The sequence below is a fragment of the Ursus americanus genome, chromosome 2, assembly GCF_024610735.1.
Source record: "Ursus americanus isolate L20-20 chromosome 2, mUrsAme1.1.p, whole genome shotgun sequence".
Taxonomy (NCBI): domain Eukaryota; kingdom Metazoa; phylum Chordata; class Mammalia; order Carnivora; family Ursidae; genus Ursus; species Ursus americanus.
In genome coordinates, this window is record NC_142128.1 from 16,643,154 (window position 1) to 16,669,602 (window position 26,449).

General features: G+C 55.7%; 1 protein-coding gene across 1 annotated transcript in view; it reads right to left on the bottom strand.

Annotated features, from left to right (window-relative positions):
* Positions 1-1,030: 1,030 nt before the first annotated feature.
* ITGAL (integrin subunit alpha L) overlaps positions 1,031-26,449 on the bottom strand; it is a 39,504-nt gene continuing 14,085 nt past the window's right edge. The window contains exons 12-31 of the mRNA XM_045785998.2: positions 23,174-23,325; positions 22,678-22,815; positions 21,993-22,190; positions 21,717-21,847; positions 20,385-20,545; positions 20,128-20,279; positions 18,512-18,601; positions 15,741-15,797; positions 15,574-15,647; positions 15,092-15,233; positions 12,705-12,815; positions 12,290-12,369; positions 12,090-12,176; positions 10,574-10,649; positions 5,828-5,941; positions 5,514-5,570; positions 5,319-5,417; positions 4,826-4,921; positions 3,970-4,080; positions 1,031-2,434 (exon numbers count right to left, since the gene is read on the bottom strand). Coding sequence (XP_045641954.2) covers positions 2,261-2,434; positions 3,970-4,080; positions 4,826-4,921; positions 5,319-5,417; positions 5,514-5,570; positions 5,828-5,941; positions 10,574-10,649; positions 12,090-12,176; positions 12,290-12,369; positions 12,705-12,815; positions 15,092-15,233; positions 15,574-15,647; positions 15,741-15,797; positions 18,512-18,601; positions 20,128-20,279; positions 20,385-20,545; positions 21,717-21,847; positions 21,993-22,190; positions 22,678-22,815; positions 23,174-23,325 — 2,300 coding nt within the window. The 3' untranslated portion in view covers positions 1,031-2,260. The remainder of the gene's footprint in view (positions 2,435-3,969; positions 4,081-4,825; positions 4,922-5,318; positions 5,418-5,513; positions 5,571-5,827; positions 5,942-10,573; positions 10,650-12,089; positions 12,177-12,289; positions 12,370-12,704; positions 12,816-15,091; positions 15,234-15,573; positions 15,648-15,740; positions 15,798-18,511; positions 18,602-20,127; positions 20,280-20,384; positions 20,546-21,716; positions 21,848-21,992; positions 22,191-22,677; positions 22,816-23,173; positions 23,326-26,449) is intronic.

A 26,449-nucleotide genomic window follows, 5' to 3' on the forward strand; every position in this document is an offset into this window, starting at 1 on the left:
CCTCCCAGATTTTCGTGCTATTTTGCTCCCAACCCGATGAAAATATTCCCTTTTTGCATGTGTGTCACAGAGCACCACCGGTGTGAGAGGACCATCCCCATCACTCTCCAACCTGCTATCCTGCTTGTTTCTCCTTCACAACCCCCTCGCCACCTGGAATCACATTTCTACGTTTTCGCTCTGTTTTCCCGCTGGGGTGACGTTTCTGGGGGCAGGGACTTGTCTGTCACATTCATAGCTGTGCCCTTGGGACAGAGCTTTCAAGAAATACTGCACGAATCCATAGAAGCCGACAGGCTTCAGAGGCCCACAGCTAACTTCTTGTACTTTTAACATTTCTGTGATATTCCTGGCCATTAGAACATTCTTTCCTCCCTCTCTGAGAAGACGGGCCTCACTTCTTCCTTCCTGAGGTCTTCCTTATGAGCCAGCCCCATGGGTTCCTTGTGTGCTGGACCAGAAGGGGGTTGATGAGGTGGAAGAGGCCGGCAGGCTTTGAGATACTGTTCTGGGCCTTGTGTGCCAGGTTCGAGAAGGTTCGCTTACTCCCCTGTAGGCAGAAGGGAGCCATCCAAGGTCACTGCTTGGGAGACCAAATGTTGCTTCTCAGCTCCCAGGGCTGGACCCAGAGAGCTGGCCTGAGAAATACTCCGTATTCTGCCCCCTGTCCCCGCACCCAACCCCGGGGTTCTACTGACCACAAGAGGGCAGCAGCGATGAGTCCCCTCTGTCCCTCCTCAAGCTGGGGGCCTCAGGATCAAGCCTCACCAATTGTTGTTTAAAAAAAAAAAAAAAAGGCCAGGGAGGGTCTATCCTTCCTTACACCTTAATGAATTATCAGTGCCTCATACAGGTCCGTCTCTGAGCGTTGTCATAACAAAAAAAGAAAAAAGAAAAGAAAGAAAGAAAAAAAAAAAGAAAAAAAGAGCCAACTGTCTGGGTCCCACTTAGAGAAAGGCTCGAGAAGGAAATGTTCCTTGAATTGAGCCAGGCTGCAATGGGGCACCAGCATAGAAACATCACAAGCCTGGACAGACTGTCACCTTTATTGGGTGAACACAGGTGGGGACTGCTCTTGGCACCGGGAGCCAGGTGGACAGACGCGGCCTGCGCCTTGAGCTCTCAGCCTCCCGTGGGGGCCGCCCTGGGGCGCGAGGCGTCCGATGCGGGCTGCGCGGCGAGGAGGCGGGAGCCCGGGGAAGACCGAGCCTGGAAGGGCGGGGATGCCATGGGCCCCCCCAAACGTTTCCTCCCTCTTCCCACGGGCACCCTCACTAGTTTGGTGAAATTGTGTCAGGCGCCTCCTGCATCGGGCTCTGTGATGTCACCGAGGTGAACACGATGGGTGGGGTCCCTTCCCCCGTGGAGTCCGTGGCTGGAGCTGGGAGATGAATGCCAAGTAGCTGGGGGCCGCGCTGTGAGGGAAACGCAGGCTAGGGTGAGCTGCGTAATGTGGGGACCCCCTTGGGGCGGGGGTGGGGGGCGGGGGCTGCCCTGAGGCGGTGCTACCCAAGCTGAGTGAGAGTCAGCCAGGGAGAGGGCTGGGGAGGAATGTTCCAGGCAGAGGGAGCAGTCTGGGTGAAGGCAGAGACGCAGGAAGGAGCTTGGCTGGCGAGGAAGGCCGGTGTAGCTGGAGCTCGGGAAGGGAGGCAGCGAGCTTCTGGAGGAGACCCGGAGGGCGACAGGGGCCCGACTCAGCACGGGCAAGTTCAGGGTCCCTTGCAGACTCTGGAAGGCCTGCTAAGGCACTTAGTCTCCAGCCACAGAGTAAGGGCCTCTCAGCAGCCACGCGGTGACACTGGTCACATTCGCTCCCTGGCAGCCAATGGAAAGCAGACTGGGCTCCAGGCAGGAGGGAGCGAAGGGCAAGGTTCGGGGAGTCTGAGGCCTCTAGGGACATCCAAGGGCAGGTGGGTGGGAGGGCTGGGAGTGTCGCTAGGTCCTGAGATGACAGTTTTTCCAAATTTAGATCAGGTAGTCTCTTCCAGGGGAGGATACTAAGAAGGCCCGGGGGAAGCCCGAGCCCGCTGATCACGACAAGGCCTGCTGTCTGGAGCCTGCCCGGCCCAGCCCTCATGGGCCCTGGGCATGAGCCCGCAGAGCAGGCAGGCACCAGTGAGCTCCAGGTTCAAGACAGCGACCCTGACGCCTAGGCGGGGGCAGCAACCTGCCCGAAGACGCACGGCAAGACACAGGCAGAGGCGGAGGGGCGCCGGGCTTCCTGAGTCCAGCCCCGGGCCCTCTGCGGCGGGCCTGGGCCTCAGTCTTTGGTGCCTGCATCCTGGGCCTCCTCCTCGTGCAGGGGCTCCAGGCAGCCCGGGTCCCCAGCCTCTTCCCCGGACACTGGCTCCTCTGAGTCTTCTAGAGGGAGCCCACTGAAAGCTTCGGCACTGGCCTCCATCTTCTCCTTCAGGTTCCGTTTGAAGAAGCCAAACTGCAGGAAGACAAAACTGGAGTGAGGGAAGTCCACGGAACACTCTGGACCAGTGGGCCTTGGCAAAGCAGGAAAGCACCCTGCACGGGAATGTGTCATGCGTGCCACGGATGCGTGGTGCCCGCCGCAGGCATGGGCCGAGGGCACCTGCCACGCCGGCTTCCTGGCGATATGCTGAAGAGCTGTCCGTTTAACAGCTCATTCTTTAGGCTCATGAAAACGTCATGGGCCAATATTGGGGGCGGGCGGTGGGACCATATCCAGTAATACTAACAGCATGGGCCCGCGCTTACCCAGTGCTCAGAATGGGCCACGTACTCTAGCCTTCAAAACATGTATATTCTTTGGCTCAGCCATTCCAGCTCCAGGAATTAATTCCAAAGAAGTTTTGGACAAATGTGCAAAGATGTGGGAGCCAAGAGCCTTTCTTGGTCACTGTTTAAAATGGATAGAATTAGGGGCACCTGGGTAGTTCAGTCGGTTAAGCGTGTGCCTTTGGCTCAGGTCATGGTCCCAGGGTCCTGGGATCGAGCCCCGCATCGGGCTCCCTGCTCAGCCGGGAGCCTGCTTCTCCCTCTCCTTCTGCCCCTCCCCGCACTCATGTTCTTGCTCGCTCTGCTCTCTCTCTCTCAAATAAATAATCTTAAAAAAAAATAGGTAGAAATTACAAACAATCTGAATGCTCATCAGTGGGGATCTTGTTTAAAAAAAGGTGGGGCACCCAGGCGGCAGCAAACCGGCAGGTCGGAGAGCAAGAGGTGGGTGTGATCGTGCTGACAGCCAGAGACAAGAGAGAGACTAACCGGGGGGAAATACAAGCCCCCAAGCAGTTTATCTGGGAGCCTTCCATTTATGTTTTCTATAGACACGGACACTGACTTTTCTCTCTGCCTCTCTCATGCTCACATGCATACACATGTTTAAACAACAAAATTAGAATCTGGAAGAACAGAAACGAAACGGTCGTTAAAGACAAGCCTCTGGGAGTGCGGCGGGAAGAAACCGACTTTCTGTGTTGTCTTTTTCTGGAATATTTGTGGGTTTCATGCAGAACATCTGCCCTCCGCATTCTTCACCTGGTGACTCCTCCTTCCAGTCCCAACTCAAATGCCTCCTCTCCTGGGAGGCCCTCCCGGACTCCCCCAGCCAAAGGGAGGCTCCAGTACACAGGCCCTTGAGTGGAGCCCTTATCACGTGTGCACCTGTCTCCCCCATTAGACTGTGAGCCCCCCAAAGGCAAACAGCATGTCTGTGGTATGTCTCTCTGGGTCCCAGTGCCCCGCCCTTGAGACGTAGGTGCTCCCTCCTTCCCTGGGTACCCAGTCCTGGCCCTGCCAGTGCCTGGTGGAGGGCTGGGGGAAGTCTCGCTTGCTCTTTGGGCCTCCTGAGACTTATGGGTAGAAGGAGGGAGTGGGCTGAGGCCGCCTCTAGGTTTCCCGCTCCCTGATCTCGATATTCTCCGCCCTGACTCCTGCAAAACCCCTTTCCCCAGCCTGGCTGTCTCGGCCAGGCCCGTGGCTCGCAGAAGCTCCCACCTTGTGGAGTACGGCGAAAATCACCAGCAGCAGCAAGAGCCCCCCGATGCCGCTCAGCACGTAGACATAGAGCATTTCCTTCTCATAGACGATGTCCACCTTCATGACGACCTGGAGGAGGAGAGACGGGGGTGTAAGGGGAAGGCTCTCGCACCTCTGACATGCTTGTGAATGGCTGGGTCTTCGAGTTCTGGTCGGGACTGCCTCCCGACATCGCCAGGCTGGCCCGGACGCCTCTCCCCAGTGAACCTCCTCGGGCTGCCACCCGAGCGAGCTGGCCAACATGCACACGGCCCACCGGCAGCTCTGAGATGGCTTCCTCGAGGCCCAGAAGAAAATGCCAGAATCTCAGCTCAGCACACAAAACCTTCCAGAATCTGGCTTAGGCTTTGCTCTCAGGTACAGCTTCCCTTCCCCTGCTCCGAGCTTCCTGCTCTGTAAGCCGCCCTCCTCCTGGGTGGCCTGGGCCCCCACACTCACTCCTTGCTGCTCCTCACTGGGCTTCGAGCACTTTCCTGAGCGCTTTCCCGAGCGCTTCCCCCGTCATGTTCAGAGTGGGCACGGGGTGACGACCCTTTGCTGAGCTGCCATCAAATTGATCTCTGCCCGACACATCTCAGATGGGGGACCCTGTGGCCTGCTTGTCCCCGTGGTGGTGGGGAGCCCATGGCCTCCATCACAGCCTTTGCCAAGGCCGGCAGCTCTGAGCGCGGGGAAGCTCTTCCTTCTGGGCCCAGCCCAGACCTCTCATGGGGCCCTCCCGCTTCTGGTTCTAGTTCTTCTAGCTCTGCCCTGGGGTTCCCCAGAGCCTCTGCTGACCTCTGTTCCCGAGGCTTCTGAAGAGGCAGAGCCATACCTGGGCCAGGGAGGCGTTGCTGCCGTAGAGGTGGAAGTGCTTGCTGCTGTCGAAGGACACGGAGAGGGAGCTGCAGAGGCTGAACGTGAACGGGGCCTGTGAAACGGCGGGGGAGATGTCAGGCCAGGGAGAACAAGGAGCAGAGCCCGCTGACTTCTGCACCCCACCTTGACGGAGGGGGAGAAGCCGAGGACACTGGGCCCTGGGGGCGTGCACCGCGGCTAATGAGTTGTCTACCGCCGCGTCCTCACAGCCCACGGCCCACTTCTAGAAGGCACTACTTCCTACCGAGAACCCAGAAGAACCGGCATAGGCCCATGATGACAGCCCTGCCAATTTCAAGCAGATCCCGGGTCTCTTTCACCTGCCGCTGTGGAAATATCAGGGCTTTGCAGCCAGGTAGTAAGGAAAAATGCAGGAAGCCCATCTGGCGGGGAAGCCCGCTGCTCAGCCCTGGGGCTCCCCCGCCACGGCGTCCGCTGCCGCCGGCTACCTTGATCTCTTCCACCAGCTCCACCGTCCCGGTCACTTGGACGAGGATCTCCTCCTTGAAGACAAGTGGGCAGTGGAACTTGGTTCTGGGCAAACAAGGCTGCCAAGAATGAAGAGAGCAGGGGTCAGAGAGGCCTGTCTGCCCACCTGCACTCTGGTGGCCCCCACCCCAACTTCTGAGCTCCTGGGCCCTGACCTCAGCCACACCGGGCAGCGTCTCCAGATCCTCAGGATGGCAGCTCACAGGAGGCACCTGGAATGATGAGACGGGGTCTCCGGTTAGTCCGGAGCAGAGAGAGGACACTGGCCCCTTAAGGCCAGGACGTGGCCTCCCTCCCCGCTCTCCGCATCTGGGCCAACCTGGTTCACTCCCCCGGGCTCTTGGGAGATTCAGAATCACTGAGCCCAACACGATGCATCCCTCCTCGCTCCCTTCCCCCACACCTGTACTCCTTTGTGAGCTCACTCCCGCCGACCTGAGTGTCTCTCCCTCCTCTGGGCCGTACTCACCATCTCCACGCCCCACTTGTGTGTGATGGGCCCCTCGCTGTGAGGCCCTGGCACCCCGACCAAGGCCTCCAGGGCAGGCACGTTGTGGTCGTAGACGGAAGGCTGAATCCTCACCTAGGACAGAGGACAAAGGACCGCAGAGCCCTAAATGCCAGCCGCCCCTCCAACCGCCCCTCCAGAGGCAGCCCTCCCTGGCTGAGGTCCGGGCAAGGACAGCTCGTCCTCGAAGTGCCAGCGTGGGCTACGTGTGGCTCTGGGCCTTCTCCACGGGGCACACCCTCGCACACCCGGCAAGGTACCGCTCAAGCAGCATCTCTGATGGCTCGGCTGACTCCCCAAGGGGAGGGAGGCTCCCCCCGCTGTGTGTCCCCACAGTGCTCCATGTCCCCAGCAAGACGGCAAAGCAGCTGGGTCTGTCTGTCCGCGGACAGCGTGCTCCGTGAGGACAGCAGCTGTGGCTTCTCTCGCTGGCAAGTCCCTGCTGCCTGACACAGTACGCAGCACACAGCAGGCCTCCAGAAAAGTCATTGTTTGAAAGAGCGAAAGAAAGAACGAAGGGTGCTTAACAAGGATGGATGTGAAAACCGCCTGCACAATGCAGGTTGGGAAGGACTCACTTTGGCGAGGGCCTTGGAGTGATTTAGGGAACAAGTCCAAGTACCCTCTAGATGAAAGGGCCAACTGTGCGAGGGCAGGAAGACCCAGAAGCAGAGAAGAAAGTGACTCGAGCAGTACCTCCGAACGGCTCAGGGAGGCCAAGCAGGGAAATTCATACCCGGTTGGAGAGGCTCTACCATTAGTCACTCGACAAACATTTGTGGATGCTCGCAAAATATCAGGTACGTTAACCTGGAAAGGTCTGACGTCAGAGGCAGCATTTGAATTTAACCGTGGAACAGACGGAGATGGGGGAAGGCACCGGGAAGCAAAAATGCGGGGAGTCAGGACAGGGGCAGGTGAGTGTGACACGGTGGCAGGTCGGGGGCCTGGGACGGAGAGGTAGGACATACATCTGGAAAGGAGACTTGGGGTGAGATTATGTGCCCAGGAGTCCCAAGGCCAGAAATCAGGGGACCCTCAACTAAGCAATGGTGAGTCACGGAAGATAGCTGAGGAGGGCAGGCTCCGGGGGCTCCCTCTGGGCAGGCCCAGAGCAGAAAGAAGGGGGCAAGGCAAGCCGAGGTCCAGGCGGGGAGCCTGTGCCAACAGCTGCAAGAAGACGAGGCACCCGAGTCTGGACAGCAGGGGGGCCCAGGAGACCAGAGAACACAGAACAGAAGCTGCGGAGGTGGGGGGGGGGGCGGCACGGAGGAAGGACACATTCACCCAGACTTGGAAGTTTGGCTTGAGGAAAGGGGTGCTTTTGAGCACCCCTGAGGTGATGCTGGCCTGGGGGAAAGTGATACACTTTGGAACACGTTGAGACAAAGCCCCAAGAGGAGCAACCGCACTCCTAGGTGTAGACCCAAGCGTGATAAAACGTGTCTACACCACACCTCGCACGGCAACGGTCAAGCAGCACAGTGGATAAAAGCCAAAAAGTGGAAACCACCGAGATGTCCGCCAGCCGACGATCGGACAAATCTAACGCGGCCTACCTCACAATGGAACATTCCCTGGCAATAAAAAAGAGTAAAAAAGCACTGGCTTGGGCTCCAATGTGGATGACCCCCGAAAACACCAAGGGAACTCAATGGAAGCCGGTCACAAAGACCCCATACTGTAGGATTCCTCCCCTGCATAAAGGTTCTTTCTGGAACAATGAAAATCTTCTAAAATTAGATTGTGGTGACGGTTGTACAACTTCACAAATATACTAAGAGCCACTAAACTATACACTTTATTTTTTTTCCCTAAGATTTGCTTTACTTAAGAGAGAGAGAGAGACAAAGGGAGCACAGGCAGGGGGAGGGGCAGAGGGACAAGCAGACTCCCCACTGAGCAGGGGACCCGACTCAGGGCTCCATCCCAGGACTCTGGGGTCATGACCTGAGCTGAAGTCAGGTGCTTAAGGGGCTGAGCCCCCCAGGGGTCCCTGAACTGTACACTTTAAAAGTGGGTAAACCAATCAATCAATCAATCAATCAGTGTGGGTAAATCGAGGGACTCCTGGGGGGCTCAGTCAGTGAAGCAGCTGCCTTCGGCTCAGGTCGTGATCCCAGGGTCCTGGGATCAAGCCCCACTTTGGGCTCCCTGCTCAGCAGGGAGTCTGCTTCTCCCTCTCCCTCTGCCCCTCCCCCCATCTCTCTCTCCCTCTGAAATAAATACATAAAATCTTTTTTAAAACAGCAGGTAAATCATATGGACTGTGACTTGTATCTCATTCTATCATAGGGCTGTTAAAAGGCCCAAAAAGACGCTAGGAAGACATCCCGGCGGGCCGCGGGCCCGGCGCGCTGGGGGAGCAGGGGGTCACAGTGCGGAGCTGCGAGCTGGGAGGGGGACTCGGACTGTGGGCAGAGAGGCACCCTGAGCGGGTCTGATGTGGGGCGGGCAGGGGAGCCAGCGAGGAGCAGCAGCTGTGGCCAGGGCGGCGTGAAGACGGGGCGCGTGGGGAGACACAGGTAAGAACAATCACCATTTTCGGGACACTCAGCGCCCTGGGCGTCCTGTGGTTCTCACTGAATGCCGGATCTCTCGGATTTCTCTGGGGCTTCCAATGTGGCGGGGAGCACTGTCATCCCCATTTCATGGAGGGGAGGACTGGGGCTCAGGGAGACTCATTTGTCCGAAGTGATCGGGGAGCAGAGCTGGCATTTGAGCCCAGGCTGGGCCTCCAGGGACTGGAATGGCTGCGCTCTATCGCCTTCCTTGGATGATGGTGAGAACGACGCTAAGAGCAGCCACATGCATCGTCTTACTTTTTCCCTCCTAACAGCCCCATAAAGTAGGAGCTATTATCATCCCCATTTTACCGACTGAAAAACTGATGCTCAGAGAGGTGAAGTAAACTGCCCAAAGCCACACAGCTTGAAAGGGCAGAGCTTCAAGAAGATTTCAGGTCTGGCTGAAGCCTCTGCACCTGACCGGCCAGGGGAGAGGGACACCGTGAGGACGAAGACCCCATGGGCCGGCCGCCCAGCTCTCACTGGAGCTTACAACAGACCCGAGCTGACCTCCCTGTGGAAAAAAGGCCTAACAGGACAGCTTCGGGCAAGAGGGAAAGATCACCAGTGTTCCATGCAGAGGTGGGTTTAGTTAGAACAGAGGTCGTCAGGACCCTTAGCAAGAGTGGCTGCGTGGCGGGCCAGGCAGCAGGGAGCCAAATGCTTAGCTCGAGGGCTGGAGGGCGCTGGGGTGGCTGGAGGCGGCTGGAGCCATCTGGCCCTGATGACTATCCCGAGAGAGAGAGAAAGAGAGAGAGAGAGAGAGAGAGAAAGAGAGAGAGAAATGGGGTGGGGGGAGGAAGGGGGAGCGCAAAGGGTTTGAGCTGGTCCCCAGAGGAGTGGGGCAAGAAACGAAGCAGGCTTCCGCATTGGCTGGGGAATCTCCAGGCTGGGGCACAACTCCCGCCTCAGTCATTAACAACCTCCACTCCCCGGGCAGTGGGCCAAGCACTCCACAGGGAGTAAGTAACCCACTTCAACCTCACGACACCTGCAAGTTCTCGTTCCAAACGCCATTTGTCACAGCAGGGACTCGAGGCATGGACGGTTAAGCCCTTGGCCCACAGTCACACAGAGATGGAGTGGTAGAGTTGGGGCTTGGGTCCATGCCTGTTCAAGTCTTCCCCACTATTCTGCTGGTCAAAGGACTAGTCTGCCAACCTCCTTCAGGAACCCAGAGGCCTCCCAGTGAACAGCACTAGAAACCAACTCTACTGGCCATTCTCTATGCAAATGGGCATCTGACCTCCCCAGGGGCCACTCTCCTCCATCATCATATCCAAGTGAGACGGCTCCAGCCTTTGTTCTAAAGGGGTTACCTGCCTGGGGTCCCTTTCCTGCTCGGCTTCTGCCCCAGGCTTCCCTGACGCCAGCACGGCCTTGGGCGAAGACAGTTTCTCTTTGGGGCCTCAGTTTCCCCCACAGGAAAACGAGACTGCCCTTGGCTCAGTCAATGGCTACTCCTCTCTCTGAGGTTACCTCTAAAAGAACCTAGACTCCTCGAGACTCAGGGGCTGGCCTCCCTCTTCTTTGTTCCCACAATGAAGATTGCTATTACAGCCCCGAGCCTACGGCACGAGAAGTGACAGATCATTCACTTAGAGGTGAAACACATGAATTTTGGTACTCAAGTAAGTGCTGGAATCTGACCTTTCCCCCTTAGTAGCTGTGTAACCTGGTAACCCTCTCTGTGCTGTGGCTTTCTCACCTGTACGCTGGGAATGGCCACGCCTCTGCCTTCTGGGGCTCCCACGGGTTGGTGTGAGACTCACAGGGGGCCACATATATAAAGCACCAAACACAGAACTGGGTCGGGGGAGTGGCCAGGGGCCCTGACCGACTGAACTGCTGCCCCAGCATCTAGCTGGAAGAGTGGCGCATTGAACGTTTGAGTGAAAATCTAGGTTCTCTCTCCGAGTGCTTCCGGCTCTCAAGTTCGATCCCACAAAGTATCTGGTGCTGGAAAGGAGCTGGGGAGGCACTTCAGGGGAGGCTGTGAGGCTCTCTAGAAAGGCCCACGGGATGAGGCCGAGGGCCCTGGATTCGCTGAGGATGGGGCTGTGTCTCTGCAGCCTTGGTCCTCGGGATGGGGCTGAAAACTGTGTGACCCAGAAGGGCCTTTTCACACGGAGGCTCGTACCTGGTAGAAGTGTTTGACAGTTTGGTTCTTGGGACCCTTGGGGGTGAAGCTGACATACAGTGTGGAGTTTTCCTTGCTGTGGAGAGAGGGAAGAGCAGAGGTAGAAAGAGGAGGAGACAAGGACCCAGTCTCCAGCAGGGCAGGGGCCCGGGCCAGGGGAAGCCTCTGAGGGACCCCCAGGGACCACGCAGGCATGCTCTCGTGTAACCTTCCAGCGCTCTGCTGTTGCCCTTTGGAAAGTAAGGCTCGTGGAGGGGGTCAGTCTGTTGCCCAGCGTCCTGCCGTGGCGGGCCGGGCCTGGAGCCCAGGTGGATGGGCCTTTGCAGCTGTGTGCCCCCTGCCGCACAGCGTCCCCACCTCACGAGGGTCTGTGGACCCTTCATTTCCCACATAGCGGCACCAGCCTCTGCCTTCCTCTCCATGCCATCCTTCCAATGACCTTCCTAATGTTACTGTCTGATCCTGCCACCTACCCGCTCGGAATCCGCCCATGGCCCCTGCTGCCCACAAGGGTCAGGCCCACAGCTCCCCATGTCCAGACCTGCCCGCTGTCCCCCCACCACACACCTGCTTGCCGCTTCGTTTGGCCTACGCCATTCTCTCTCCTGAGAACATCCTTCCTCCTCCCTGGCCCTTATCTGAACCCCCTCCTTCTCCAGACCCCAGTTCAAGCCCCTACCTCTCCGTGGACTCTTCCATCTCTCCTCCAACCCAAATCACCTTTCCTGGCTCTAATTTCGTACCGCACTTCAGACAATATCATTGTGTTTGGCATTTGCGTTCAAAAGCACCAGAGACCTTGGCTCAGTCACTGTCCCTGTCCTCCTCTCACTGAGCCAACTTGAGAAAGCTACTCCGCTTTTCAGCCTTCATCCCCTTTTCTGTAAATGAGAAAATCCAACTGGTGACCCCATGGGTCCTCCCGCCATAACTCACTGATTCTGTGTACACGAGAGCTTGGCCTCTCCTACCTGACTCTGAGCTCTCTGTGGGCAAGAGCCACTGTGAACAGTTTCTCCTTCCCTCTCCCAGCTCTCCTCACCCCCAGGAAGCGGGGTGGGGGGCATCTAGCACGGGCTTTTGGAGTCAGACTAGACCCAAATTCAGAAGCCAGCAGCAGGGCCTCTTAGCTCTACGGCTCTGGGTGAGGTCCGCCTTTCTCTGAGCCTGCCTGTTCCCTGCTCATGTGGAGAGAGACACAGCCGCCCCACGAGGGGCTGTAAGCTCCAGGGGAGGCCCAGCTGTGCACTGCAGCGGGCGCAACGTCTGAAATAAGGTCAACGCCCCATGTGCTTTTTCTTCCGTCAGTAAACCGCTGACCTCAGAACTCTTAAAGGGCCTCCCCTCTTTTGGCTGTTGAAAACTCTTGGGGTTGTGGCTGGAATCAGTTCTAATTATCTCTGGGGGGCCTAAGGAAAGGAGGAGGCTGTGAAGGAGAGTCCTGGGAGGCGAGGCTGAGCCCTGGGTGGGGAGGCGGAGGTGGGAGGAAAGGGCTGGCGGGCGGCTCAGGACTTACTCTTCGGTGAGGATGTTGATGGGGTACAGGACGGGGATGCTGGTGGTGGCCACGTTGTTCCCCAAGATGTCTGAGTCCTCATTGTCACTGCGTGGGGGCAAGGTAGAGGGCAGTGTTAGGAGAAGCGCGTGGCCAGGACCGCGGGGCCGTCTGCGAGCCGGGGCAGCGGTGCGGCGGGGGCCTGCCTGGGGCCTGCTCACCAGCTCACAGTGGCGTGCAGCTCGACCGAGTCCCCCCAGGAGCTGTTCAGCAGCATATGAAACATCACCTGGATGGCAACCTGGCAGGGAGGAGAGGGGAATGAGGAGGGAAGCGCCTCGCGGCCCCCACGCCCAACTGCTGTGAGACCAGGGACCCCTGTTACTGAGCCCCAGAAATAGGTGTTTTGTCCCCATTGTCCAGATGAGGAGACAAAGTCCCAAACGGCGGAGTTGAGTGTAAGGTCCCAAAATGAATAACCCAACCCCAGGTTTGTCTGATTCCACGGTCCAGGCTGTCATTCCCTTTGGGGTAGGAGGAGTGAGGGGCTTCCTTCCCCATCACCCGCACCCTTCCCTCCCCACCTCAGCCCAGAGCCCCCGGGCGGTTTGGCTCCTCGGGCCTTGAGGCACTCACCCCGCTGCCTGCTTTAAAGATGGGAGAGCTCACATTGCAAGAGAGGGTCCTGGTCAGAAGCTTGGATACCCGAGGGAGCTCCTCGCAGCTCACAGGTATCTGGCTGTGGGGCTGGGGGGGGAGGAGAGAAGGAACGGACTTCTTGGTGGGCAAGGCCAAGGTCCCGGAGGCCACCAACCCTCAGGGCCCAGCGCCCCGGCTCCGTCCCGGCCTGGGCACATTGTCAGGGGGGGGGGCAGAGAATCGGGGGCACAGCCAGAGAGGCTTCCCCAAAGATGTTCACCGCGATGCTACGTGTGATTGTGAAAATCCAGAAGTGATCAAAGAGTTCAAAGAGCTAGGAACGGTTCGGCGTGCTGTTCGATCCCAGGCGAGGGTACGGGGAGATCCACATAGCAGCCATTTTAAAGTGAGCTTGAGCCCTGATCCTGGGCTAAGCAGCACAGAACCGTTCATCTTCATCACCGTCTGTGAGGACGGATCTCAGCCTCAGGTCGGGGCGGGAATTCGATAAGGAGACAGAGGCTTGGGGAAGTCCGGTGACTTCCCCGGGTCCCACCCTTGGGTCATCTGGCAGGGTTCTGGTAGGAATGTGAACACAGGTCCGCCTGACTCCGGATCTCGAGTTCCTCATCACTCTACCAGATGCCCCGTGAGGAAGCATCTAATGTTGTTGGATGAGAATAATTCAATGTCCATTGACAGATGACCGAATAAACAACATGTGGTCTATCCATTCAATGGAGTATTATTTAGCCTTAAAAAGGAAGCAAATTTGTACTTGCTGTCACATAAAAGCACCTCACAGACACCATGCAAAGCGGGGAAGACAGACATAAGACGACAGTATCGTATGATTCCGCTTCTGTGAAAAATCCAGAACAGGCAAATCCAGAGAGACGGAAAGTAGATGAGAGATTACCAGGGGCAGAGGGTGGGGAATGGAGAATTACTGCTTGTAATGGATCGAGAGCTTCTGTTTGACATGATGGAAAAATTCTGCAAACACATGCCGGTGGGACAACATTGTGAATATTCTTTTTATTCTTTTTTAAAGATTTTATTTATTTATTTGACAGAGAGATAGCCAGCGAGAGAGGGAACACAAGCAGGGGGAGTGGGAGAGGAAGAAGCAGGCTCCCAGTGGAGGAGCCTGATGCGGGGCTCGATCCCATAACACCGGAATCACGCCCTGAGCCGAAGGCAGGCGCTTAACCGCTGTGCCACCCAGGCGCCCCAACATTGTGAATATTCTTAACGCCACTGAATTGTACGCTTGAAAAGGGTTAAAATGGCAAACTTTCTATTATATATATTTTATCACAATAACCATTTGTTTTAAAAACGAGGAAAAATAACCAAATGGAAAGCAAAATGCCCATCTGTAAAAACAAGTACAGAATGAATGAATATTCGACGTAAATTATATGTATGTGCGTAGACACACAGTGGGATAAACACCAAAATATTGTTTTTTAAGATTTTATTTATTTATTTGACAGAGAGACAGCCAGCAAGAGAGGGAACACAAGCAGGGGGAGTGGGAGAGGAAGAAGCAGGCTCATAGCGGAGGAGCCTGATGTGGGACTCGATCCCATAACGCCAAGATCACGCCCTGAGCCGAAGGCAGACGCTTAACCGCTGTGCCACCCAGGTGCCCCTAAACACCAAAATATTAAAAGTAGTGACTGCTGGGGCGCCTGGGTGGCTCAGTCAGTTAAGTGTCTGCCTTCAGCTCAGGTCATGATCCCGGGGTCCTGGGATCGAGCCCCACATCGAGCTCTCTGCTCAGTGGGGAGTCTGCTTCTCCCTCTCCCTCTGCCTGCCGCTCCCCCTGCTTGTGCTCTTTCTCCCTCTGTCAAATAAATAAAATCTTTAAAAAAATAAAAAGTAGTAACCGCTGAGTTGTGGGAGTAGGGGGTGACAGTCCTCTCTAAACTTCTCTGTGATTTCCAGCTTTCTGCGGTGATCGTGTATTACTTCTGTGCCAGTAATTGACAAAAGTAAAAGTTGTATTTAAAACAGCCTAGCCCCGCCTCCCCCCCCCAACAAAACACACAGGTCAGCTCTAGGAGGGAAGGAGCCAGAGCTCACTAAATCTGTGTACACCGTTTTGGTCACCAGATCCACGAGCCTCTGTCACAGTCTCTTCTATGTGGCCCGCTCACTAGCCCTGCGGGTGTCCCCAGCCTCCCTGGTGGCAGGATCTGAGGCCCACTGAGGGTGAGGGGGGCCATGAGGCCGAGAACCCGCCTGCGGACCTAAGGCTTCTGCACGCCAGCTGCTGCCCACAGCTCCAGGCTGTGCTGTCTGCCCGAGGCTCTGCCAGGGGAGCAGAAGCTGTGGGGACAAGCGTGGCCCCAGGCAGGCCCTGCCTTGGCGCTTACCTTGAGCACCTCCACTTTGCGGAAGGAGAGTCCCTGGGGGAAGCTCAGGTTGAGGTGGACCCAGTACGCGTCTTCTTTCAAGTTCTTCAGCATCAGCTCCACAGAGAGGCTGGCTGAGGGGGTCAGACGCAAGAATCTGGATCTGGGGGCAAGAGCAGGGAAAAGTTACAGGGGCCCAGGTGAAGGAGGCAGGAGCAGAGGTGGGGGCTGTCCGAACTGAGGGGTCCGCTAGGCTAGAAAACTGAATGCACCAAAATCAGCTCCCATGCACAGGCTCTGAGTGATTCGACCTCATCTGATCCTGACAGGCGTGCCCAAGGGACTGGCATTCCCAGAGAGGGAAACGAAGGCCCACAGAACAGATCTAGTGAGTACAGATGGGGGTTTTTGGAGTCGAAGCCCCCTGTTCTTTCCAGGACCCGGGAGTTGCCTCGGGAAAACACCAGGTGGAAGAGGAGGGCGCAGGGGGCTGAAGGCCTCACCCTGCAGAGGAGAACGACAGCTCTAGGTTCGCTTCACACTTCTTGTCCTCGCCGCAGTTCTTCTCAAAAGGGATCTGAAAGGCCACGAAGAAAGACTAGGAGGCCCAGGCCCCAGACCCAAGAGGGAGGGACCCTGGCCTCTCCAGCTGCCCCTCTTGCCCTCTTACCTCCTTGGTCTCCGCATGTGGCGAGGGTCTCAGGATGAGCTGTACGTCCTTGCCCGGCTGAGCAGTGGGAGGGCCGGGAGAGAAGACGGGTTAGTTGAGGCAGCAGAACTCTCGAAGGAGGGCTAGAGAGGCTCAGAGCTTGGGGCTCAGCTGGGCTGGCTTGGTCGGCCCCTCTCAGGAGCCAAGGCCCGGCCCAGGCGGCACCTCGCCCTCCTGACTCGGCCCCAAGGCCACCTGTGCAGTCCTCAGATGGCAGCCCCTCAAGGGAGGCGAGATTCAGGGTGTCCCCTGGACAGGGGAACCTGGCCCTGACAAAGCAGCTCCAAAGCTCCTCCTAGCCCACCTCCTTCCCTGGGCTCGTCCGCCTGTGACTAGCTCTTCCTGTGGTTCTCCTCGGCAGACCCCAGCTCCCCCCAGAGCAGCTCTCCGTCTCTCCTCAGATCAAGGCCAGTTTCCCCAACATTTCTAGGGCTTCTGCTCCAGGCCAGCCCTGTGCTGGGCCCTGGGTACACGCACCAGAGAACAAAAGAGACACACTGCCCGTCCCCCCTGATCGGGGGGGTGGTGGGGGAACGACCAGCATCTTCGAGAGTTTGATGGGACAAGTACGGGGTATATTCAGAGCCTGTAGGAGGGAATCCTATGCCCCACCTGGGGATCAGGGAGGCCTCCTGAAGAAATGGATCTCAACTGAAATCTAAAGGATGAGCTGGAGAGAGCCCGGCAAAGAGAATGGAGAGGGAGGAAGGGAGGACGGGCTCCCCGATGGCCCGAGGCTAGAGACTGCGCCTGTGCGTGCAGCAGGAACACGCTCAGACCCGCCAGAGCGCTGCGAGTCGGGGGCAGGAGACCGCAGCAGGGTCCAGGTTCCCCTGGGCCTTAAAGCCACGTTTGGGAGTTGGGACTTGATCCTGAGGGTAATGGCTTCATAGAAGTGTTCTGTGAGTTATTAGCTGAATGTTCTACAAAGACTCCAGCCTCCTCCACGCCCAGGCCACCTGCCAAACAACCTCCAGACTCTTCCTTAAGGGGCTGGGGTCCTGGGGCCTCTGCTGACTGCTCCCACCCACTCTCAACTTGGATTCCCTCCACTCACTAGACCACAGCCAGCCCCCAAACAGGCATCCGGGGTCTCTGCCTTGCTCAGTTGTCCTTCTACTGGAAGCTAAGCCCACCTCCTCCTCTCCCTTGAATGTACCACCACACCTTTCCTTACGCTTCTCCCTTTGCCTCTCCTCAATCCACTACCCAAAGTCGACTCGTTCTGCCAATGACACTTTCCCCAGGAAGCCCTTCTTGGCAACTGTGAGCTCAAGTCTCTTTTTTTTACCCTGAGTTCCTACTCCACGCAGCTTGGCTTTAAAAAAACAAATCAGTAGCAACGGCAGAGACTGCTGGTTGTCTCCACACATCCTTCCTCACCCTCTGCCTTTAAAACCGAGCCTCCGGTTTATCTGGTCGCACGGCCAGCTGGACCAGAGGCTGCGCGGCTCAGGCTCGCAGTTAGGTGTGGCCACGTGACCAAGTTCTGACCAATGAGATGGACGTGTAAGCATCACATGGATTTCCAAGCCCTCGTCTCAAAGGGAAGCAGGTGCTCCTCCACCCTCCGTCGCACGCCTGCTGTGCTCCCAACACGCACAAGCTCTGTCGTCTTTGTTGCCTGTGTTCGCAGGATGGCTTCTCTTGGAATGGCCACCTCCCCGTCTCTACCCGGGGACTTGACGGGGCGCCTCTTAGGCAACGGACATGTTGCCTAAGATTGAAATCAGCACGACGCATCTAGCCTGACCACACCCTTATCACGGCCCGTCCTGGCTGTTGACATGTCCGACCTCCGGAGCGGACCGTGAAGCCCTTCCGGGTAGGGACCATGTTTTCTTTAGAATAGGGCTTAGCACAGGCAGGCGCTCAACTTCCCTTGAGCGCAGGGTGAGCGTCGGGCGGGCGGGGGCCTTGATCTTGGGTGAGCACCCCACCGTTCCCTTCAAATCTGGGGAGCGCAAGAAAGCCTGGGGGCGCGCTCAGCGCATGCTGCCAAAAGCCAGGAGCAAGAGGGCACTTAGCAGTCAGGTGCTCTCGCTCTGGGAGAGGCCTCGCCATGTCCGCCTTATTTCATAGATGGGGGCACGGTCCCAGAGAGGGACGGAACCTGCTCAGACATTCATGCCGGGGAAGAACAAAATCCGCATCTTTGGGGGGGGGGGCTGCCTCAGGCTCTTTCCACCGGATCCTGCTGCCTTGAAGCTAAACCACCAGCTGAGTGTCAAGCAGAGGAGGGGAAACCTGGCTTTGGGCCTGGGTGGGGAGTGTGTGGTCCAGCAAACGACCATAGTGTTCTCCTCTTTTACATCCTGATGGCCCCCCAATTCGGCTTTGAGGACACCACCTGCTTTCAACTGAATACGCTTTGGTGAGAAGGCTGATCAGGGAACACTGTCCTCCCTGGAATGTGCCCCTTGAGCCATGTTAGGATCCTGGTGACGGCTGAAGCTGATGCTGGGCGGTAGAAGTCTCCAAAGGGGCCGTGTTCTGAAGAGTCCATCCATTATTCCCTCCCCTCAAGAGCCCCCAGAGCCTTCGCTCTGGTTCCCCTTCTTCCCAGTCTTGCTTTGCCAAATACAAGCTCCCGAACGCTCCTTTCTGCTGAAGTGAGCTGTGTTTGGTTTCTATTGCTTAAAACCAAAGATTCCTCTATAATACAGTCTTGCTAAACTGAAATTCTACTCTCCCCTGTTTCCTCTCAGTTCCCCTAAGTGATCTCTTCTTACCGCATGTTGGTCCCCCGGTGTCCCTTCTTCCTCCCAGAGAGAGTAATTTAGGGAGACGTTGATGGGAGAGATGAGGTCTTGAATGCACACCTGAGGGTGATGACAATACCACCTGTGCTGTGAGTTTAATCTTCCAGTTAAATGCTCACCTGGTTCATACTTTACAAATGATGAGATTCTAGCATCAGGTGTTTATAGCATGCCCAGGGTCGCTTCTCAGCACACGTATCTCCCTCAGCCCCAACTCCCACGGCAGACATCGCCAATCAACCACCCCACTTTTCCCATTGAGTCCTGACCAAAGCCCCTGAATCTGTCAAACTGTTCTAGGCAGCCATTATCGAAGGTTGCACAAGAAAAGAATATTCTAGAATAACTAGAATATCCTAGTTCCTTGAGAACAGGGATGGGCCTTGGCCTTTTATGCTATTACCAATCCCTCACACTGGCACTTCATAGGCACCCAAATCATCTTCACCTGAACTCCTTCACCAACCCGAAGACGCAGGCATTATTATCCCCACATTAGAGGTGAGGAACATAGGTCAACAGAGTTAATCCAAGCTTCCTAAGGAATGGAGCTAGGAAATGAGCCCAAATCTGTCCAATTCCCAAGTCCCAGGTCTTCCCATCATGACACACTACCTCTTCTGGCAAATTTATGTTGAAAATTTCTAGATCTTGTGGGGGTGTGGGGGTGTAGGGGTGGGGTGCAAGGAAGCAGAGGGGCACTGAGTGCAAGTATGAATGAGCTAAGACAGTGAGTGAGTTCATAACTGTTGATACTGGTGGATGGGTATTTGGGGGTTCACTGAGCTATTTTTTCTGCTTTTATATGTTTGAAATTTCCCCATAACAGAAAAATGTAAAATGAACTTCAAAATCTTTTTGTTTTTAGAGGGGGGATGAGGGACAGAGAGAGAAGGAGAGAGAGAATCTCAAGCAGAATCCATGCCAAGCGCGGAGCCCGACGTAGGACTCGATCTCATAACCCTGAGATTCTGACCTGAGCTGAAATCAAGAGTTGGATGCTTAACTGACTGAGCCATCCAGGTGTCCTCGAACTTCAAAATCTTATACACCAATCCCATACCCAGTCTCATTAAATATTTAAGGAATCAGGATAATTTACCATCAACCCTACTTTACACAGGACTGTTAGAAGCAAACCGAATTTGGGTGTCTCAGCAGTTGCTCAAACTGATATTAAAAGAACCTTTTTCTGTGATGAATGGTAATAATAAATGACCATGTGTACCTGGCAAACAAGGACGCACTGCCATGACTGAATATTCTGTAGCTATTAAAATACTTATGAAAAGCTGGGGAGCAGCATTAATATATGATGTGTGGAAAAATTACAGGAAAAAAATGGGAAGTACTTCCTAATGGTAACTATGTTAAAACGCCCGTGTCCATAGATTAAGGACTAGAGAAAATATGCTAATGGTATTATTACCACTATCATAAGAGGAAATGGCAGTGTAGAGAGACCCAAGGGCCCTGTGACCCAGCTGGCCGGTGACCGAGCTGATCCTTGCACCCGCTGCTGCCCGTCGCTGCGGTCAGCTCCGCCGCCCCCGCACTTCCTAGGGCAGCCCTGATGGCTCCCTTACCGGGAAGTGGAACCAGAACTTGGTGCAGGACAGGTCTCCAGTGACTGCTGTGTTCCCACTGAGTTCATGTCTCCCTCCTGGGAACAGCCCCCGGCTTCTACTCCGGTGGCCGTCCAGCTGCAGAGTGTAGGTGAGGTTGGCAACCAGGAGCCCTGGGCAGGGAGAAGAGGCAGAAGTTGAAGGGTGGGGGACGCTGGGCCCATAAGCTTGCATTTGGGGTGGGCAGCTGCTCTGGGGAGCCGGGAAACGGCACTGACCTTGAAATTGGACGGTGACAGGCTTGACCTGAAAACAGACTGTGATGTTAACTCCTTCTTTCTTCTTGTTACTGGTTGAATAGGAGCATTCCACCTCCTGCACTGGGATCTCCGCCGGGGAGAAGGATATCTGCGTGAGGATGTCCACCACAGGCCGGGAGCTGCAGAGCGGAAAACAACCGACGCTCTCCCTGGGCCTCAGCTGCACTCCCAGTCAGACCGGGGCTCCTTCTACCAGTATCCAGAAGCCTCTCCTCCCCAGAAGCAGACCTCAACATCACGGTCTCCTCGACATAGTAATAATAATGGGAATTCATGAAGGCTTCCCAGTTCCTTCTAGCGGCCCTCTGACCCATTTTCCATACGGAAGAGTGAGCTTTGGTGGTGGCTGGGGGGTGTTACCCAAGAAGCAAGAGACAGAGACTCCCAAGCAGGCCCCACGCCCAGGGCGGAGCCCACCACAGGGTCCAAGTCACGGCTCTGAGATCATGACCCCAACGCAAGTCAAGAGTCAGATGCTCAACCGACTGAGCCACCCAGGGCCCCCGGAAGAGTGAGCTTTGAGAAAGAGAAATCCTATCGAGCTAGTTCCAGGCTTATAATGCTTCACTGATGCCGCACGGCGTTCAGAATAAAATCCAAACTTGTTACTATCCGCGTCGCACAGCCTGCCTCTCCCGTCCTCTTTCCTCCCACGAGCCTGGCTCCTTCTCTTTTCTCAAGTCCCACCTCCTCAGAGAGGCTTTTCTCGGCCACCCAATCTAGAGGCGGTCTCCCCTACTCTTCTGTCTCTCAGACGCTGTTCGCTTCCCTCACGGCACTCACCACGAGTTGTAATCACCTACCTGCGTGCTTGATTTTTTATTGATTTCCCCACATACACACTCTGTACCCAGTGCCTGGTTCGGTATTTAAATCCCAGCACGTGCTCTAGTCTACTCACTATATGACGTTACACGACGCCTCGGATAACAGGAAGACAGGGGAGAGGCAGGAATTGTCACCATTTCAAAGACGAGAAACTGAGGTCCTGAGGAGCTAAGAGACTGGGGTAAGACCACCAGTACATGGCAGAACTTCAGCCCGAGTCCAGGTACCAGGTTCTAGAGCCATCACGGGATGTTCCTTCTCTAGAGGGTTTAATGTCAGATAGGCCTGGGTTCAAATCCCAGCCTGTCACTGAATTGTCGCCATTTAAACCAGAGAGACGTGAAGGTTATGTAGGAAGAGAACCTCTCTGACAGACAGCGTTGGGGGAAGACCAGAGGAGTCCTCCTACGTGGGTAGCCGTTCAAAGGACTGGAGCTGAGATTATCATCAGTTCCTTCTTACCTGAGCACAATCACCCGGCCCTCAGCTCCCACAGCCACATCTGTCAGGCCGTCTCCTCCGAGGTCTTTCACCCCATGGATGGAGCGTCCAAACCATCGAATTCCTGAGAACACCTGGGTCCCTTCTATCCGCTGAGACCAAGAGAAAAATTTCTGCTAAGCTAGGGAGAGGACAGGCCGGAGGGTGGGAAGAAACAGGCTGGGCAGTGGGGTCCGGGCTTGGAGGCTTCCGGGTGCCTGGGAACGGGTTTGGATCGGCAGGCGGGACGCCTCTCACCTGGCTCGGCTGGGGGCTCAGCCCCCCGTGCTGCCCGTTGAAGACGTACACGGCCCCCTGCTCCTCCAGAGGGGCCCCCACCGCCACGTCCACCAGCCCATCCCCGTTGATGTCCGTCAGGGCCGCGATGGCTGCTCCAAATCGCCCAAGCGGGTAGCCAGGATTCCCCTGCAGTTCTGAGACCACTTCGAAGCCCAGCTGGGAAGGAGCAAAGTGACAGGTCCCACCTCAGTGGCTCGGCAAGCGTTTGCAGGGTGCGGCACCCTGTGCATGAAGAATGCTGAAGAAGGGTCGGATGTGGCCCCTCACAGAATGGGAACGGGGCCGCAGATGGACCTGGGCTCAGGTCCCAGCTCCGCCCCTTGCTGTCTGGGTGACCCTGGGGCTTTGGAAGGTGACCCAGCCTTGCTGAGCCGCAGTGCTCCCTTTTATGAAGGAAAGCTCAGAGTTCCCCAGAAGGGGACTGTGTGAGGACCAACGGAGGCATCCTGTAAATAAAAGGTTTGGCCCTGGGCCTTGCATACAGCCTACCCTCCCTGAGCACGAGTCAGCTCTCGTTTGTCGGTTTTTCTAAAGGTCTGATTCACCATGCTCAGACAGGGAAAGCCTTTCAGGATAACTGGGACCTGGGTCGGCCTGGGAATCTGTTTCTCCTACCCCCTCCATTCCATGTCCTGGTCCCCACCTGTTTTTTCTGGTAGATGAACACCCGGCCTCCTCTCTGCTCCGCATAGAACAAGGGCGCTCCGATCAGCAGCAGCTCTGTCTCCCCGTCTTGGTCCATGTCAATGCCACACAGCTCGCCACCGAAGTAAGAGCCAATCTGCAGGGAGAGGAAGATGTCTGAGGAAGCCCTGTGAGCTGGACCCCTCCTCCCCCCTCAGCTGTTCCATGTCCACCTCACTCCAGTCCCTCAAATGCAGGTGCAAGTCCTGGACCCCCCCTCCCCGTGGAGCCTGTATGAGTCAGGACAAGGTGGGCGCTCTAAGGTTCTGTTTCTTAAGCTGGCAGGCGGAGGTGACAAAGCTTACCTCGAGGGAAGTCCCCTGTGGGGACTGAATGTGACAGTGCTTGCACAGGGCCTGCCACACTGTGAGTGGATGAGTGCGTGCAGACGGCAGGGAGCGCGACCAGTGTCCTACCAGTCCCTGAGCCACGGATGCCCCTGGGGCCGCGCTCACCTGGCTCCCGTCGATTTTCTGGACTTGGTTCCACTGTCCTGTGAGCTTTGCTTCCTGGAACAGCAGCACCCGCCCCACATGCTGGTATCGGGGGGCTCCAGCGGCCACCAGTGAAGGGAGCCTTTGGAAGGGCAGCCAGGTCACTGTGTAACCTGAAGGGGGTGGCGGAGAGAGAGAAAGATTGAGAGAGAGAGAGAGAGAGAGAGAGAGAGAGGGAGAGAGGGAGGACAGCAGATTGGAATTAGAACCACAATGGCTGCTGGAAAAAGGTAAAACCCAGGGACAAAAAGGGCAGAGACTCTGGGAAACTGGGTTAGTAGCAAAGATGCACCGAAATGATCGGAGGACCTGCTCCGGAGGAAAGCAGCCGTGTGCTCCGAGTGGCACAAATCCCACCATCTTGCTCCAAAGCTGCATTTCTCAAACTGCGGCCAACACACAGGCCCAGGGAAAAGCAGCCACAGACGCCAGGCTGCCAGGAAACAGGGTGCATCTTCCTGAGCCTCAGCTGACCTGAAGGTTGGGAAGGGAGACTACACTATTTAAGAATAATCAAATAATGGGATGCCTGGGTGGCTCCATCGGTTGGACATCTGCCTGACTCAGCTCAGGTCATGATCCCAGGGTCCCGGGATCCAGCCCCAGTTGGCCTCCCTGCTCAGTGGGGAGTCTCCTTCTCCCTCTGCCTCTGCCCCTCCCCCCATTTGGGCCCCCTCTCTCTCAAATAAATAAAATCTCAAAAAAAAGTGAGATATATTGGTAAGAAGAATGCAAAATCTGTATGAATATTCAAAATAAAGCAGGAGACTTGACCACATTTTGTTTAGAGTTATCCCTTCGGGCCATCTTCGTAGTCCACAGCCTGCGTGTGTGCAGCGAGGCTTCTGCCCTGGGAGCACGTTGCTGGGACACGTGAGGAAATGCGCAGGAGACTGGACCAGGGATTGCGCTCGAGCCAGGAGCCACCCAGCAGGAACGCTCCGAGTCAGGAGACGACTAACTGACCCAGTTTCATCTTCTCAGCTTAGGGTCATTGCAAATGAGTGACAAACACAGAGCCAGGAGAGGAGGGGCGAAGAGGCTGAACCCCCTTCCCATTTACCCGTGCACATTCCTGGAGCCCTGGGGTTCGGAACTTGCCCTTTGAAATCAGAGGCGAGGTTTTACTCCCAGTGCTGATGCGTCCCAGCTGCGCGATCTTGGGCAAGTACGCCACGCGCCGAGCCTCCGTTTTCTCATCCAGAAAACGGGAGAGTACCGGCCTCATAGGGTGGCTTTGAGGATTCAAGTCGACCACGTGTAGAAAGTGCTTAGCACTATGCTAGTGACGTCTGAACTAAGAGCTGAAGGAGAGTAGCACCATGGGCACCCAAGATGATGACGATTTATTTATTTATTTAAGCAGGAGTTGAAATGTTTCTTTTTTTCTTCTTATTGGAGTATAATTGACACAAGGTGATGTATATACAATCATATATCTATATGTATCATATAATATACATAAATACATACATATATGATCACATCCATATCTACACATATATATGCAGTGTGTGTGTGTGTCTAGTGGGACAGGTGCCTAACTAGAGATTAAACTGTGGGTTATTTCTTCTTGAAGGAGCAATGTGGCTGGCCAGCTCGCAGTACACGGGCGACACGAAGCTCCTTGAAGGAGGTAATGTGGGTGCTCTAGGGTAAGTGTAGTGGTTTCTAGCACAGACTTTGGGGCTACAGTACCTGGGCCCCACCTACTTGTTCTGTGACTCTGGGCAAGTTATTAAACTCTCCTGGGCTCAGTTCCCTCATCTATAAAATAGAGGGGATAGGGGTGCCTGGGTGGCTCAGTCGGTTGAATATCTGACTCTTTTTTTTTTTTTTCTTAAAGATTTTATTTATTTATTCGACAGAGATAGAGACAGCCAGCGAGAGAGGGAACACAAGCAGGGGGAGTGGGAGAGGAAGAAGCAGGCTCATAGCGGAAGAGCCTGATGTGGGGCTCGATCCCGGATCGCCGGGATCACGCCCTGAGCCGAAGGCAGACGCTTAACCGCTGTGCCACCCAGGCGCCCCGAATATCTGACTCTTGATTTCAGTTTAGGTTATGATCTTGGGGTCCTGGGATCAAGCCCTGCATCAGGCTCCATGCTCAGCAGGGAGGCTGCTTGGGATTCTCTCTCTCTCTCTCCCTCTGCCCCTCCCCCACTTGTGTGCTCTTGAGTGCGTGCACTCTCTCTCAATTAAAAAAATAAAATCTTAAAAAAAAATAGAGGTAATAAAAATACCTACTCACAGGGTTATTATAAGAATAAAATGAGATAAAATAAGATAAAATCAGTCAATACATGTCATTCACTTAGACCAGTGCCTGGCACATGATACTTAGTAAAGAATGTTAAAAGGAGACAGCTAGAGCAAGTGCGTGAGCGAGCGAGCGAGAGAATCATGGAGGATAGCCTTCCTTAGAAGGTAGGATACCCTACCTTAGGGTAGATGCAAGACGAATGGCACCAATTTTCCCAAGGAAATTATGTAATAAAATCTTTGTGTTCTGCGAGTTTAATAAAAACATGGCTCACCCCTATACAGGGGTCATGGATGAGGCTGGGTGAGGGGGTTCCTAGGTAGATCCTGGAAGCTGTCCTATCCCAGGGCTCTTGAAGCCAGTCTGTGCCTTGACACAGGATGACTATATGAGCGTGAATCGGAAGAGCTATAGCCTCTGTGCGCAAGAGTGAGGCCTCTCTGTGCCTGAGACTGGCATCCCCTTGCGAGGACCAGCGGCCACAGAACTGTGCAGGCTGAGCTCGCAACAGTGACACCATGAGGCAGAGAGACGCAACTGCAACTGGACTGACGGGGTGCCTTTGCTCTGCGCTTGGCCTCTGAAGAAGTCTTGAGGTGAATCAACCTTGGAGTTCTGGACAATTCTAGAGGAGGAAGCCTCAAGGAGGAACTGCTGGTTCCCCTACTAATGAGGCAGGCTGCTATAAAATGGACCCAGGATTTAATTTATGGGGAAGGCAGAGAGAGGTCTCTGGGTAGGCAAGCTTGAGCAAGCTCAGGATGGGATGGTTTGAATAATGCTGGCTGGCGCTGGCCTACAAGGGTGATCCTTAGCTAACTAGGGACTTAGGTCGGGGTGAGGGGAATACTGGCTGGGTGTGTGAAAGTTAGGTAAAGGAGGTGGGTGGGGATATGGGTTCCAGGTGGGCTGGTTGGCATGTGGATGGCCTGCTCACAGGCCCCTTGTTCACTATCTGCAGGAATTAGCCAGCC